Below are 17,416 nucleotides of genomic sequence, written 5' to 3'. Positions count from 1 at the left end.
CTTCAGCTGGGAGGCCTCACCTCAGCTGATGATCACCCCCGACGGAAGGGAAATTGTTGGGACTGATGTTTTGGATCAGTATGGTGCAGTGATAGATTACAATCGGGACTGTGTTTGGATGGGATTGCGAGATAATGTGAGAGTGATAGAAATTTCAGATGCTCACTCGGTTTTTGCTATTAAAAAGCCATCTGAGTATGACCCTCCGGGGAGCAAAAATGAAGCTGTGGCAAAACTAATTCAGGAACACCTGGTGGTAATCGCCACATGGAAACATAACTGGAAAAATGGCAAGCGCAGAGTCTATTGAAGGACCCCCCCCACTCATTCACTAAACAGTACCCCATCCCATGGGAGAGGCACCCTTACATCCGAGACACCATAAAATCCCTAGTCGAGCAAGGTGGTGTTAGGCCAGGCACTCTCACGACCAATTCACCCATGGGGCTGGTTAAAAAGCCTGATAGCAGCTGACAACTGACTACTGATTGCAGAAAGTTAAATTCTGTAACAACCAGCCTGCTCACCGGTAGTAAGAGAAACTCCAACCATATTATCTCAAATTCCTTCTCGTTCCAAAATACTTCTCAACCCTCGACATTGCCAATGGACCCCTTTTAAAAGGGAAGACCAGTACAAATTTGCACTCACATTTGAGGACCAGAGCTACACCTGGACATGCTTGCCTCAGGGGTTCCACAATACCCCAACGATCTTCCAGAAAAGAATGGCTGCAATTTTATAAGACTTTTCCCACCTTACCTGCTTGCTGCAGTATATAGACAACAGTATACTGCTGGCAATCGACAGCATGGAGGAGCATCTGTCCATTTTGCACGAACTGTGGACATTGATACTTCCTTACTATACAGTATAAATGCACACGAGGCCCATGCTTGAGAGAAGGTCAGTCTGTGACCTGTCCTTTATTTCATAGCACTCAAGTGCTGGAAGTGGGTGGAGCTTCCCCTTTTATATCTGAAGGTCTAGGTTAGGAGTGTCTCCCACAAGTTCACCACCTAATGGTCAGTGTTCTCATGGAGTACAACTTAGGTCAGATTATACATGGGTTACAATGCTGGTTGAATACATGACATCACCTCGCCCCCCCAAAGTCTTATTGGGGTCACAGGTTGAGTCTCTCTGGTGGTTTACTCTCCCTTGTAGAGCGCCTGAGTTGGGGCTCTGGTTGTTGGATGCTGGCCTGAGTGTCTGCTGTTTGCGGTGCCTCAGGCCTGTCCGCACTGCCCACAGTGATTGGGCTCTCCTCTCTTTGGTCCCTGTGTTCGGTCACCTGTGGTGGAGTGAACTCGACATCGTGTTCTTCCTCTGCTTCTTCAATGGGGTTGTTGAACCTCCTTTTTGTTTGATCCACGTGTTTGCGACAGATTTGTCCATTGGTAAGTTTAACTACCAGAATCCTATTTCCCTCTTTGGCAACCACAGTGCCTGCGAGCCATTTGGGCCCTGCAACGTAGTTGAGGACAAAAACAGGGTCATTTACATCAATATATCGCGCCCTCGCATTCCTGTCATGGTAGTCATATTGTGACTGGCAGCTGCTCTCGACAATTTCTTTCATGGTGGGGTGTATAAGGGATAACTGGATTTTGAGCGTCCTTTTCATTAGCAGCTCTGCGGGTGGAACCCCTGTGAGCTAGTGTGGTCGGGATCTGTCGGCCAACAGGAGGCGTGATAAGCGGCATTGTAGGGAACCCCCTTGGATTCTGAGCATCCCCTGTTTGATTATCTGCACTGCTCGTTCTGCCTGGCCGTTTGAGGCCGGCTTGAACGGTGCTGTTCTAACATGGTTAATTCCATTGCCTGCCATGAAGTTCTGGAATTCAGTGCTTCTGAAGCATGGGCCATTGTCGCTGACCAAGATGTCCGGTAGACCGTGGGCGGCGAACATTGCCCTTAGACTTTCTACCATGGCAGAGGATGTGCTTGAATTTAAAATGTCACACTCGATCTATTTGGAGTAGGCGTCTACTACAACCAAAAACATTTTCCCCATGAAAGGACCTGCGTAGTCCACATGGATGCATGACCAAGGCTTGGTGGGCCATGGCCAGGGGCTAAGGGGGGCTTCCCTGGGCGCATTGCCCAGCTGGGCACACGTGTTGCACCTGCGAACACAAAGTTCCAGATCTGCGTCTATCCCTGGCCACCAAACGTGTGACCTGGCAATTGCCTTCATCGTGACAATGCCCGGGTGCCCATTGTGGAGTTCTCTGATGAACACCTCTCTGCCCATCTGGGGCATGACTACGCGGTTTCCCCACAGTAGGCAATCGCCCTGAATCGAGAGTTCATTCTTTCGCCTGTGAAATGGTTTAAATTTCTCAGGGCAATGCCCTGTACGTGGCTGCCCAGTCCCCATTCAGGACACATTTCTTGACTAGAGACAATAGCGGGTCTCTATTTGTCCAGACTTTAATCTGATGGGCTGTCACGGTGAGCATTCGCTTCCGAAAGCTTCAACAGCCATGACCATCTCAGCAGCATGCTCGGTAGCCCCCTCAGTGGTGGCTAGTGGGAGCCTGCTGAGTGCATCGGCGCAGTTTTCGGTGCCCGGTCTGTGCCGAATTGTGTAGTCATAGGCGGCTAATGTGAGTGCCCACCTCTGTATGCGAGCCGATGCGTTTGCATTTATGGCCTTGTTGTCGGCCAAAAGGGACGTTAGGGGTTTGTGATCTGTCTCCAGCTCAAATTTCCTGCCAAACAGGTACTGGTGCATTTTCTTTACCGCAAATACACATGCGAGCGCCTTTTTTTCTACCATCCCGTAGCCCCTTTCTGCCTGGGACAGACTTCTGGAGGCATAAGCTACCGGCTGTAACTGACCCTTGGCATTGACATGCTGCAACACACACCCGATCCCATAGGACAACGCATCGCACGTTAACACAAGTTTCTTACATGGGTCATATAGCGTTAACAGATTGTTGGAACATAACAAATTGCGTGCTCTATTAAAAGCCCTTTCCTGGCTGTCCCCCCAGAACCATTCACGACCTTTGCGTAGGAGCACGTGTAGCGGCTCTAGCAGCGTGCTCAACTTGGGAAGAAAGATACTAAAATAGTTCAGGAGCCCCAGGAATGAACGCAGCTCCGTCGTGTTACGGGGTCTGGGTGCTCTCTGGATCGCTTCCGTCTTGGACGCAGTAGGGCTGATCCCGTCTGCTGCTACGCTCATCCCCAGGAATTCTACCTCTGGAGCTAGGAAAACGCACTTCGCCTTTTTCAGTCGCACCCCTACCCGGTCCAGTCTGCGTAGCACCTCCTCCAGGTTGTGGAGGTGTTCTTCAGTATCGTAACCAGTAATGAGGATGTCGTCCTGAAAAACCACCGTCCCTGGAATCGACTTGAGGAGGTTTTCCATATTTCGTTGGAAGATCGCGGCGGCCGAGCGAATCCTGAACGGACATCTGTTGTACTCAAACAACCCCTTAGTGATGGTGGTCAGCTTCTTCGACTCACTCGCCAGCTCCTGGGTCATGTAAGCTGAGGTCAGGTCCAATTTTGAAAAAGGTTTGCCACCGGATAGCGTCGCAAAGAGGTCCTCCGCTCTCGGTAGCGGGTACTGGTCTTGGAGTGACACCCGATTGATGGTGGCCTTGTAATCGCCACATATCCTGACCAACCCATCCGCCTTGAGCACCGGCACAATCGGGCTCGCCCAGTCACTGAATTCCACTGGCGAGATGATGCCTTCCCTCAGCAGGCGGTCCAATTCGCCTTCTATCTTTTCCCGCATCACGTACGGCACCGCTCTGGCCTTGTGGTGTACTGGTCTGGCGTCCGGGTTTATGTGAATCACGACCTTGGCCCCCATGAAAGTGCCAATGCCGGGTTGAAATAATGAGTCAAATTTGTCCAGGATCTGTGAGCATGATACTCGCTCCACACAGGAAATTGCATTGACATCGCCTCATTTCCAGTTCATGACAGCAAGCCAACTCCTCCCCAGTAGTGCGGGACCGTCCCCTGGGACAATCCAGTCTGTTCTCCGAACCTTTGTGGGTCATGACTACCGTGGCGCTGCCTAGCACCGGAATGATCTGCTTTGTGTATGTCCGTAGCTGTGCGTCAATCGGCGATAATTTTGGCCTCCTGGCCTTGGATGCCCACAACTTTTCGAACTGTTTGATACCCATCAGGGACTGGCTGGGCCACGTGTCTAGCTCCATTGATACTGGGATGCCATTGAGGAGCACTTTCATCATTATCGGTGGCGTTCTGGTGTATGAAATGTATATGAACTCGCTGAACTTCAGCTTCCAGCGATTTTCCCCAGCGTTCATTTCTGCAATTTCTGCAGGTATTTTGCTCACCTCTGCAAACTCCGGCTGAGTGTGTGCCTCCACGCCTCCAGCATGAGCTGCTGTTTGAAACAAAAGGTCCCTTGCCAGTTGATCGTCCCTGACTGCCCCTGTGTCTGGCTGGTGAACTGTATGATGCTTTAACAATGTTGAATCTCTGTCCCAACCATTCCTTAACACAGTACCTCTCGTCTGTTCTGCTAGTGGCCATGCTCGCATGGTTTAAATCCCAGTTTCTTGTCGCCTTTGATACGTCCTTACTATACAGTATAAATGCACACGAGGCCCATGCTTGAGAGAAGGTCAGTCTGTGATCTGTCCTTTATTTCATAGCACTCAAGTGATGGAAGTGGGTGGAGCTTCCCCTTTTATATCTGAAGGTCTAGGTTAGGAGTGTCTCCCACAAGTTCAGCACCTAGTGGTCAGTGTTCTCACAGTACAACTTAAGTCAGATTATACATGGGTTACATTGCTGGTTGAATACATGACAGACATTGTTGGCTCGGGTGGGACTAAAAATGAATCCCCGTAAGCCTCAATTAGTCAAAGAACGGGTCACTTTTCTAGGAGTGTCCATTTCTCCAGAGGGATCATTCCCCGACTCTCACAAGGTGGAGATAATACAGCGACTGCCATTACCCACTTCTGAAACAGCACTACGATCATTCTTGGGTTTGGTGGGGTACCAAAGGTACTTTATCCCAGGCTTGGCAGAGTGCGCAAAGTCCCTATATGATTTGATAAAACTGCAGGGTGACGACATACGCCCGGCATGGACTGAAGCTCACACCCAGTCTGTGACTAAATTAAAAACTGCAGTGATCAGTCAGTCATAGGCAATCCCTCGGAATCGAGGAAGACTTGCTTCCACTCCCAAAGTGAGTTCTTTGATGGCTGAACAGTCCAATACGAGAGCCACAGACCCTGTTACAGGTGGGACAGACATTCGTCGAGGAAAGGGATCAGTGGGGTTGGTTTGCCGCGCGTTCCTTCTGCTGCCTGCACCTGGCCTCTTCATGCTCTTTGCGTTGAGACTCAAAGAGCTCAACGCCCTCCCGGATGCACTTTCTCCACCTCGGCCAGGGTCTCCCAGGTGTCAATGGTGATGTCACACTTTACCAGGGAGGCTTTGAGGGTGTCCTTATAACGTTTCCGCTATCCTCCTTTGGCTCGTTTACCATGAAGGAGCTCCGCATAAAGCATTTACTTAGGGAGTCTCGTATCTGGCACGTGAACTATGTGGCCTGCCCAGTGAAGCTGATCGAGTGTGGTCAGTGCTTCAATACTGGGGATGTTGGCCTGGTCGAGGACACTGATGTTGGTTTGCCTGTCCTCCCAGGGGACTTACAGGATCTTGCAGAGATATCGTTGGTGATATATCTCCAGCGACTTGAGGTGCCTTCTATACATCGTCAGATCCAAACAGAGGGGCGGGTATTATTACAGCCCTGTAGACCATGAGCTTGGTGGTAGATTTGAGGGCCTGGTCTTCAAACACTCTTTTCCTCAGATGGCCGAAGGCTGCACTGACACACTGGAGGATGTTGAATCTCTGCATCAATGTCTGCCTTTGTTGATAAGAGGCTCCCGAGATATGGGAAATGGTCCACGTTGTCGAGGACCGCGCCGTGAATCTTGATGATTGGAAGGTAGTGCTTGCAGCGGTGACAGGCTGGTGGAGGACCTTTGTCTTACGGATGTTAAGCGTAAGGCCCATGCTTTCATATGCCTCAGTGAATACATTGACTATATCCTGGAGTTCAGTCTCTGATTGTGTGCAGATACAGGCGTCATCCGCATACTGCAGCTCAACGACAGGGGTTGGGGTGATCTTGGACCTGGCCTGGAGGCGGCGTAGGTTAAACAGCTTCCCACTGGTTCTGTAGTTTAGTTCCACTCCAGCGGGGAGCTTGTTGATTGTGAGGTGGAGCATGGCAGCGAGGAAGATTGAGAAGAGAGTTGGAGCGATGACACAGCTCTGTTTGACCCCGGTCCGGACGTGGATTGGGTCTGTAATGGATCCGTTGGTAAGGATCACGGTCTGTATGTCGTCGTGGAGCAGGTGAAGGATGTTGACAAACTTTTGGGGGCATCCGAAAAGGAGGAGGACGCTCCATAGACCCTCACGGTTGACAAAGTGTCAAAGGCCTTTGTAACTTTGAAAAAGGCCATGTATAAGGGCTGGTGCTGCTCTCTGCATTTTTCCTGCAGCTGTCGCACTGCAAAGATCATGTCCGTTGTGCCCCGTCGGGGACGAAATCGGCATTGTGATTCTGGGAGGAGCTCCTCAGCCACAGGGAGAAGACAATTGAGGAGAACTCTAGCGACAACTTTCCCAGTGGCTGATAGCAGGGAGATTCCCCTACAGTTGCCGCAGTTGGACTTGTCCCCTTTTTGAAAAATGGTCACAATCACTGCATCTCTGAGATCTCCCGACATGCTTTCCTCCCTCCAGATGAGAGCGATGAGGTCATATATCCACGCCAACAGCGCCTCTCTGCCATACTTTAGCGCCTCAGCAGGGATTCCATCCGCTCCCGTAACCTTGTTATTCTTCAGCTGTCATCTCTTCAATCGCGACTCTGCCTTTGACTCGAGTGGCCTATAAAGGCCGCGAGTTCAACAGTCGGGAGGTGCGTGGAGAGGCGTCAGTCCGGGGTCGGCGAGAGGCCTATAAAGGCGGAGCTTGTGCAGCTACAGGGAGAAGGCAAAAAAGAAGTAGAAAGAAACAGAAAGGTGACGTCACAGCCAAGGGGGTAAGTGATTGGCTGGTGATTGGTGAGTAGTTTTTCTTTTTTCTCTTCTATAACAGTGAGTAAACTTTAGCATTGTTGTTGCCAATTTAAGTGTATCTAAGGGTTAAGTCATGGCAGGAGAGCTCGGACAAGTGTTATGCTCCTCCTGTACCATGTGGGAACTCGGGGACACTTCCGGTGTCCCTGACGACTACGCGTGCGGGAAGTGTATCCACCTCCAGCTCCTGACGTTGCGGAATTGGAGCTGAGGGTGGATTCACTCTGGAGCATCCACGATGCTGAGAATGACGTGAGTAGCACGTGTAGCGAGTTGGTCTTACTGCAGGTGAAGGGTCCACAGCCAGATAGGGAATGGAAGACCAGCAGGAAGAGCAGTGCAAGGAAGGTAGTGCAGGGGTCCCCTGCGGTCATCCCCCTGCAAAACAGATACACCACTTTGAGTACTGTTGAGGGGGATGACTCCTCAGGGGAGGGCAGCAGCAGCCAAGTTCATGGCACCGTGGCTGGCTCTGCTGCACAAGAGGGCAGGAAAAAGAGTGGTAGAGCGATAGTGATAGGGGATTCAATGGTAAGGGGAATAGATAGGCGTTTCTGCGGCCGCAAACAAGACTCCAGGATGGTATGTTGCCTCTCTGGTGCAAGGGTCAAGGATGTCTCGGAGCGGGTGCAGGACATTCTGAAAAGGGAGGGAGAACAGCCAGTTGTCGTGGTGCACATTGGTACCAACGATATAGGTAAAAAAAGGGATGAGGTCCTACGAGACGAATTTAAGGAGCTAGGAGCTAGGAGCTAAATTAAAAAGTAGGACCTCAAAGTAGTAATCTCGGGATTGCTACCAGTGCCACGAGCTAGTCAGAGTAGGAATCGCAGGATAGCTCAGATGAATATGTGGCTTGAGCAATGGTGCAGCAGGGAGGGATTCAAATTCCTGGGGCATTGGAACCGGTTCTGGGGGAGTTGGGACCAGTACAAACCGGATGGTCTGCGCCTGGGCAGGACAGGAACCAATGTCCAAGGGGGAGTGTTTGCTAATGCTGTTGGGGAGGAGTTAAACTAATATGGCAGGGGGATGGGAACCAATGCAGGGAATCAGAGGGAAACAAAATGGAGACAAAAGCAAAAGACAGAAAGGAGATGAGTAAAAGTGGAGGGCAGAGAAACCCAAGGCAAAAAACAAAAAGGGCCACTGTACAGCAAAATTCTAAAGGATCAAAGTGTAATAAAAAGGCAAGCATGAAAGCTCGGTGCCTCAATGCAAGAAGTATTCGGAACCCAGAAGAGGGCTCTGAGCTAGTTAGAGTGGATGAGAGCTCAGATGAACAAGACCCCAAGAAAGAATGCAAAAGGCAGGAGGCAACAGAGCAGAGTAGCACTGGGGTAGGTGTAAACCACAAGGTGATAGGAAGGGACAATATGTATGAATATAAAGGGGCTGCAGGAGGGGTCAAAACTAAAAATCATGGTTTAAAAACTAGTATTAAAACACTCTAAGGTTAATGGGAAACTAGAAGATTGGGAAAATTTTAAACGACAGCAAAGAATGACTAAGAAAGCAATAAAGAAAGGAAAGATAGATTACGAAAGTAAACTTGCGCAAAACATAAAAACATATAGTAAAAACTTTTACCGATATATAAAACGGAAAGGAGTGACTAAATAAATGTTGGTCCCTTAGAAGATGAGAAGGGGAATTTAATAATGGGAAATGTAGAAATGGCTGAGACCTTAAACAATTATTTTGCATCGGTCTTTACAGTGGAAGACACAAAAACCATGCCAAAAATTGCTGGTCACGGGAATGTGGGAAGGGAGGACCTTGAGATAATCACTATCACTAGCGGGGTAGTGCTGGACAGGCTAATGGGACTCAAGGTGGACAAGTCCCCTGGTCCTGATGAAATGCATCACAGGGTATTAAAAGAGATGGCGGAAGTTATAGCAGATGCATTCGTTATAATCTACCAAAATTCTCTGGTCTCTGGGGAGGTACCAGCGGATTGGAAAGCAGCTAATATAACACCTCTGTTTAAAAAAGGGGCAGACAAAAGGCAGGTAACTATAAGTCGGTTAGTTTAACATCTGTAGTGGGGAAAATGCTTGAAGCTTTCATTAAGGAAGAAATAGCGGGAAATCTAGATAGGAATAGTGCAATCAAGCAGACGCAACATGGATTCATGAAGGGGAAATCATGTTTAACTGATTTACTGGAATTCTTTGAGGATATAACGAGCATGGTGGATAGAGGTGTACCGATGGATGTGGTGTATTTAGATTTCCAAAAGGCATTCGATAAGGTGCCACACAAACGGTTACTGCAGAAGATAAAGGTACGCGGAGTCAGAGGAAATGTATTAGCATGGATCGAGAATTGGCTGGCTAACAGAAAGCAGAGAGTCGGGATAAATGGGTCCTTTTCGGGTTGAAAATCGGTGGTTAGTGGTGTGCCACAGGGATCGGTGCTGGGACCACAACTGTTTACAATATATATAGATGACCTGGAAGAGGGGACAGAGTGTAGTGTAACAAAATTTGCAGATGACACAAAGATTAGTGGGAAAGCAGGTTGTGTAGAGGACACAGAGAGGCTGCAAAGAGATTTAGATAGGTTAAGCGAATGGGCTAAGGTTTGGCAGATGGAATACAATGTTGGAAAATGTGAGGTCATCCACCTTGGGGAAAAAAAACAGTAAAAGGGAATATTATTTGAATGGGGAGAAATTACAACATGCTGCGGTGCAGAGGGACCTGGGGGTCCTTGTGCATGAATCCCAAAAAGTTAGTTTGCAGGTGCAGCAGGTAATCAGGAAGGCGAATGGAATGTTGGCCTTCATTGCAAGAGGGATGCAGTACAAAAGCAGGGAGGTCCTGCTGCAACTGTACAGGGTATTAGTGAGGCTGCACCTGGAGTACTGCGTGCAGTTTTGATCACCTTACTTCAGGAAGAATATACTAGCTTTGGAGGGGGTACAGAGACGATTCACTAGGCTGATTCCTGAGATGAGGAGGTTACCTTATGATGATAAATTGGGTAGACTGAGTCTTTACTCGTTGGAGTTCAGAAAGATGAGGGGTGATCTTATAGAAACATTTAAAATAATGAAAGGGATAGACAAGATAGAGGCAGAGAGGTTGTTTCCACTGGTCGGGGACTAGAACTAGGGGGCACAGCCTCAAAATACGGGGGAGCCAATTTAAAACCGAGTTGAGAAGGAATTTCTTCTCCCAGAGGGTTGTGAATCTGTGGAATTCTCTGCCCAAGGAAGCAGTTGAGGCTAGCTCATTGAATGTATTCAAATCACAGATAGGTAGATTTTTAACCAATAAGGGAATTAAGGGTTATGGGGAGCGGGTGGGTAAGTGGAGCTGAGTCCACGGCCAGATCAGCCATGATCTTGTTGAGCGGCGGAGCAGGCTCGAGGGGCTAGATGGCCTACTCCTGTTCCTAATTCTTATGTTCTTATGTTCACGACTCCATCCCGCAGCATGCAACCCGCCACCAACTCAGTGAAACTCCAACGTTGCACGAGGTAGGCAAAGCCATAAAACAGCTGAAGAATAACTGCAGTGATACAGGCCACCTGTCTGATCCCTCCTATTCCCACACAGCCCTTTCATTTACAGGTCGGGGCCACAGAACATAGCCTCAGTGCAGTTTTGTGCCAAATGCGAGCTGATCGACTACAGCCAATTGCATATGCGTCTCGAATCCTGCAGGGGGCAGAAAAAACGTATACTGCATGCGAACGCCACCTACTGGCCATCCTCTGGTCGGGACATCACTTTACCTTTATTACTGGGTTACAGGCTATGTACGTTGTGTACGCTGTGCTGCGAGATGCAGTGAATGTTTATGGCGGAGGAGCGGTGAGAGATCGTGGCCGAAGTGCGACAGATGAGGGCACAGGGTCCAGCTGCGATATGTGTGCGCACTAGGTCCGTGCAACAGAGCAGGTCTCCAGTCATCTTGGTTAACCCTTGCCACTGGATAAAGGCCTAGCTCTGTCAAGCCCGTGTGGTGGCTGGTGTGCAACGGTCACCCCACGTTAAAAAAATCCATGCACAGGCATCTTCCACCCACTCAATTGGAATTCAGGACTGGAACATCGGGTCCTTCATCGAAACACCTGTGAACTCGTGGAAGCAAGTCATCCTCGTTCGAGGGATTGCCTATGACAGGCTCCAATCCTGCACAGCGGGGACACACCTCTGACACTAGTGATGAAACCTGGAGATTCACTAGTTTCCTCGCGGCGCCTCAGCAAATGGACATTGTATCAATATCTCTTTCCATTAGTTCCAATTTCCAAACCCACCACATTGCTGCCACAATTTCTGATCTATGAGGGGGACCCGCATGAATGTCCGTTACCCCTGATTAACTTTGAGACCCATCCTGTGCAGAAAGAGCCCATACAGGGTGCCCCAGATATCTACATTGATGGGTCCTCACTGGGTATGCTGTGGTATTGCCAGAAAGATCCATCCAGCAAAGATGCACCAGTCTTCACAATATGCACAAATTGCCACACTTCTAACCACTGTGAAGGAAACCTCAGATAGACCCGTGAATATTTGATCCAATAGTGCCTATGCTATAAATACCAGGCTCCTCTTGCCCCATACCACAAAAATGACTATTGTACGATAGACGGTAAGGCCCTGGTCCATGGGCCCTGGTTACGTCTGCTCTGGTCTTACCTTAAACAGCGATCCCAGCCCTGCTTCATAGGAAAGGTAGTAGCCCATAGAAAAGGGAGTCCAAATACAGGGAAATCCCAGAGCAGCGATTGATGAGGAGATAGAGGATAGAGTTGTTGAGCCCTGCAATGCTGTTAGCAAGGCTTCCCCAACAGATCACCTAGATTTAAAATCCCTGCAGCAGCAATACTGGTCATATGTTGTTGTAAGTGGCTGGCATGAGGAAGGCAGGCCCCTTCCACAACCAACAGCCTGGGTTCCCAATACCAGACTAGCCACTGTCCCTGACTCAGATGAGCAGTTGCTGATGTTCAAAAGAAAGCCAAACGCCTGCCCAGTGGTGTGTGTTCCACCAGAGGTGGGTCAGGAACTGCTCTCCCTCTTTCACTCCCACCCTACAGCAGGGCACTATTCGGCCCTGGTAACCTTTTACAATGTAGCATCCACAGCTTGTGGCCTTCCATGAGGGAAATAATCGACCAATACGTGGCACGATGCCTACCATGCCTGCAACACAATCCTTCCACATGCACTAACCGAGCTTTGCTTCAAAGCGCACGCCCACCTCAAGGGCCATGGACTCGCCTCCAGATAGACTTCATTGGGCCACTTCCACAGGTGCACGGCAATTTTCAGCATGCCCTAGTGGTGGTGGATCAATTCACTTAATGGATCGAAGCATTACCCTACCGCTTCCAACACTGCAATCACAGCAGGCAAACACTATTGAATCATGTGTTTTGTTGGTGGGGAGTACCAGTACAAGTGGACAACGATCAAGGTTCACATTTTACCGGTAACATTTTTACCCACCTGCAGGAAATGTTGGGGATAAAACACAAATTACATATTGCTCACCACCCCCAGTTGTCCGGAGGGGTAGAAAGGGGAAACAGGACCCTCAAGTTAATATGAAAAAAATTGTGTGCAGACCACTCCACTCAATGGGCTAACATGCTGCCAATGTGTTTAATGGCAATGAGGTCCACACCTCATAGAACAACAGGGGTCTCCCCATATCAGGCCATGACGGGGAGACCCATGAGAACACCAGGCCAGCTAACACTAATAGGGATGGGTCCCCTGCCAATGAAAACATGTAGTTCCAAGTGGCTGGAACAAGTGGTAGATCACACCGATCAGATCAATCAATTTGTGGCCAATTGGGAAAGTCAAAAAGACAAATTAAAAGGTACTTTGACAAGAAAGTACGTCCCTGTGAATACGAGGTGGGAGACTTGATAATGATTCTAAATTACGGAAAAAAGAAGCTGCCTTTGAGCCCAGTTGGTGGGGACCACATAAGATTATAGACCGAATGAACCCCGCGGTTTATTTGATTCTGTTACCGGGGGAAAAGGGTGTTCAGTACAAGAAGTGGTTTCACATTAATCAGTTAAAAACTGCCAAAGAGTAAATACTGCCCTGATCTTGTTTCCCACAGACCATGTTACGGATCCTCACGATTGTCAGGATGACACTGGCCACGACCGAAGCTGAGGGAAGATGGAGAAGCGGGAGCTGCAGTGTCACGGATATCATCAATCGTCAATGTGCTTCGAGAAGCAACAGTGCACTGAAGATACGGGAAGGGGAGAGTCTCTGCTGGAGATGTGATTGTACTATAGTAAATCCCCTATGTGTGGCATACACCGTCCAAGGTGGGGACCAAGTCAGGCCATCCACTTTTCTCTCTCTCTCTAAGTTTAAAACCCATTAAACAATGGTCATGCACCTCATAGAAACATAAACAGCAGAGCTATCAGAACCCTCTCAATGTTTATGATATGTGAGCCCTGAGGAGATAAACCATATGAGGAGTCAATAAGGATATTTCCCCCTCAAGGTGGGGAGTTTGTAAGAATAAAAGTGTTTAGTAATAACACTGAATCTGTCTGTGTGTGTATATATATATATAATAAATATATATGAAAGAGACAAAATGGATGCCTTCCCCAAGTTCATGTCTCCATGGCTTTGAAACTCCTCAAACTAGAAAAGTGTCATGTATGTACTTTTGGGATCACTAGCCACTAGATGGCGTTACTGTTGGAGTCCATTGGGCTGCACGCACATGTGTGCTGCCCAATTTTAAAAGGCCAACCATTTTGTATATCAGGCAATTTGAGCATTAATAAAGCAGAGCCAAGGTTATACCTCTTAGAGTTAAACAGTACTCAGTCTGACAGTTATTGCATACACAACATTTGGCTACGAGGCAACAAGAACATTCGCATGCAAAAATGAGCACAATTGGATTGTTGGAGCGATTCATGGAAGAAGAAGATTGGGCAGACTTTGTGAGCCATTTGAGCCAGTTCGTCGTGGCCAACAAAATGGAGGAGGTCGGCGACGCAGATCAGCGCCGGGCGGTGTTCCTCACGGTTTGTGGTCCAAACATTTATGGTCCGATAAAGAATCTACTCCTGCCTATGAGTCCAACAGAGAAGACATATGAAGAATTGTGTACACTGGTACAGGACCACCTTAAGCCAGACGAAGGCATCATATCTCGAGATACAGATTTTACACGCATGTTCGCTCAGAGGGCCAGAATGCGGCAGAATTCGTTGCCGACCAGAGACGTCTAGCGGGACCGCATAAGTTCGGGGCTCTGTTGGCAGACATGCTGCGGGACTTCTTTGTAATCGGCATCAACCATGAGGTGATCCTGCATAAACTACTGGTGGTGGAGACGTTGGACTTGAACAGGACCATCACGATTGCTCAGTCATGCGTGACGACGGATAGAAGTTTAAAGCAGATATCAGTGAAAAATCGAAACTCAACAAGTACTGTAAATATGATTGATTTGGCGTTCGGCAGAGCAGCACATGGCAGGGCCTACCCGACTGTGTACATGAAACCTGTGGCTGCCCAAAGTCCGCCAGCGGGAATGCATCCAATTTCTCTGTGTTGGCGTTGTGGAGGAAATCACTGGCACCAGCAGTGCCGATTTAAGCAATATAGTTGCAAAGGCGTCTGAGAGTGGGGCATCTCCAGCGCAAGTGTCTGCAGATGAGCAAGCGTGCTGCGACACACTGCATGGAGGATGATGGTCAGACTAGCGCGGATCCAGATACGCAATCCAAGATACCAGAGGAGGAAGTGTATGCACTGTACTCATTCCTAACTAAGAGCAAACTGATAATGATCAATGCGAAATTTAATGGGGTGCCGGTATCGATGGAACGGGACATGGGAGCGAGTCAATCGATAATGAGCCAGAGGGCATTCGACAAGCTGTGGGATACTAAGGCTGTGAGGCCCAGGCTGAGTCCAGCCAATGCCAAGCTGCACACGTACACCAAAGAACTCATAACAGTGATTGGCAGTGCCACAATTAAGTGTCGTATGACGGTGCTGTTCATGAGTTACCGCAATGGATTGTCCCAGGCAACGGCCCAACGCTGTTCGGCAGGAACTGGCTTGAAACAATCAGATGCGATTGGAACGACATCAGTGCGTTGTTGTCGGAGAAAGATACATGTACCCAAGTACTGAGCAAGTTCCCCTCGCTGATCGAACCAGGCATCGGCAACTTCACGGGAGCCAAGGTGCAGATCCACGAGGACTCGGATGCAAGACCCGTCCATCATAAAGCTCTGGCAGTTCCATATATGATGAGGGAGAAGGGCAAAATTGAACTGGACAGACTCCAGCGTGAAGGGATCATATCACTGGTTGAATTTAATGAATGGGCCAGCCCCATTGTTCCTGTGCTGAAAAGTGATGGCACAGTCAGAATCTGTGGAGACTACAAGGCTACGATCAACAGGGTTTCGAAACAGGATCAGTACCCGTTACCGAAGGCTGATGACTTATTTGCAATGCTAGCCGGGGGGGGAAGTCGTTCACCAAACTGGACTTTGACGTCGGCCTACATGACACAGGAGCTGGTCGAGGCGTTGAAGAGGCTAACGTGCATTAACACACATAAAGGACTGTTTATTTATCATAGGTGCCCTTTTGGAATTTGCTCGGCTGCAACAATATTTCAGACGAACATGGAGAGTCTACTGAAGTCCGTTCCCAGAACCGTCGTGTTCCAAGATGACATCCTGATCACCGGTCATGACTCTGAGGAACATCTGAACTCATTGAATGGCGGTGCAGGCTAGAAGGGCTGAATGGCCTGCTCCTGCACCTATTTTCTATGTTTCTATGTTTCTACATTGTTTGGACAAAGTGGGACTCAGACTGAAATGCTCGAAGTGCGTCTTCATGGCACCAGAGGTCGAATTCCTGGGGAGAAAAATTGCTGTTCACGGCATCAGACCCACAGATGTGAAAACCAAGGCCATCAAGAATGCACCCAAGCAAATGTGCGAGGAGACCAAACTTTACATTCGTCGCAAAGACGAACTGTCTATTCAGTCGGATTGTATACTGTGGGGCAATTGTGTTGTTATGTCCAAGAAAGGGAGAGATAAATTTGTACGTGAGCTACATAGCACGCATCCTGGAATTGTAATGATGAAAGCCATCACCAGGTCTCATGTACGGTGGCTTGGAATTGACTCTGAGCTAGAATCATGTGTGCATCCGTGCAACACTTGCATGCAGCTCAGCAAAGCACCAGCGGAATCGCCGCTGTGTCTGTGGTTGTGGCCGTCCAAACCATGGTCCAGGATCCACATAGACTTTTGCAGGTCCCTTCCTGGGGAAGATGTTTTTAGTTGTGGTGGATGCATATTCAAAGTGGATAGAGAGTATAATCATGTCATCCAGCATATCCACAGCTATCATTGAAAATCTGTGTCATGTTCGCAACATGTGGTCTGCCTCATATCGTTGTTAGCGACAACGGATCGTGCTTCACCAGTCAGGAGTTTCAAGAGTTCATGAAACTCAATGGTATCAAACATGTAAGGTCAGCACCGTTCAAACCTGCATCTAATGGGCAAGCGGAGTATGCAGCGAGTAACCCAAGGGTCACTGCAGACCCGCCTGTCATGCATACTGATTAGTTACAGGACAAGCCCACACATGCTTAACGGGATCTCACCTGCTGAACTAATGATGAAGAGAGATCTTAAGGCTAAGCTATCTCTTGTACACCCTGACTTGAATAATCATAGAAACATATGAAATAGGTGCAGGAGTAGGCCACTTGGCCCTTCGAGCCTGCACCACCATTCAATAAGATCATGGCTGATCATTCCCTCAGTAACCCTTTCCTGCTTTCTCTCCATACCCCTTGATCCCCTTAGCCGTAAGGGCAATATCTAACTCCCTCTTGAATATATCCAATGAACTGGCATCAACAACTCTCTGCGGTGGGGAATTCCACAGGTTAACAACTCTCTGAGTGAAGAAGTTTCGCCTCATCTCAGTCCTAAATGGCCTACCCCTTATCCTAAGACTGTGTCCCCTGGTTCTGGACTTCCCCAACATCGAGAACATTCTTCCCGCATCTAATCTGTCCCGTCAGAATCTTATACGTTTCTTTGAGATCCCCCCTCATCCTTCTAAACTCCAGTGAATAAAGGCCCAGTTGATCCAGTCTCTCCTCATATGAAAGTCCAGCCATCCCTGAAATTAGTCTGGTGAACCTTCGCTGCACTCCCTCAATAGCAAGAACGTCCTTCCTCAGATTAGGAGACCAAAACTGAACACAATATTCCAGTTAAGGCC

At 48.7% G+C, this 17,416-nt stretch overlaps 1 protein-coding gene across 1 annotated transcript in view; it reads left to right on the top strand.

Annotated features, from left to right (window-relative positions):
* The window catches only part of kdm5a (lysine demethylase 5A), a 316,406-nt gene extending 302,742 nt beyond the window's left edge, over window positions 1-13,664 (top strand). Inside the window, exon 29 of the mRNA XM_070900728.1 lies at window positions 13,224-13,664. Coding sequence (XP_070756829.1) covers window positions 13,224-13,257 — 34 coding nt within the window. The 3' untranslated portion in view covers window positions 13,258-13,664. The remainder of the gene's footprint in view (window positions 1-13,223) is intronic.
* Window positions 13,665-17,416: the final 3,752 nt, after the last annotated feature.

Source organism: Pristiophorus japonicus, chromosome 15, assembly GCF_044704955.1.
Source record: "Pristiophorus japonicus isolate sPriJap1 chromosome 15, sPriJap1.hap1, whole genome shotgun sequence".
In the NCBI taxonomy this organism is placed as follows: Eukaryota; Metazoa; Chordata; class Chondrichthyes; family Pristiophoridae; genus Pristiophorus; species Pristiophorus japonicus.
The sequence above is the reverse complement of the archived record's forward strand: the minus strand, read 5'-3'. Positions and strand labels throughout refer to the sequence as shown.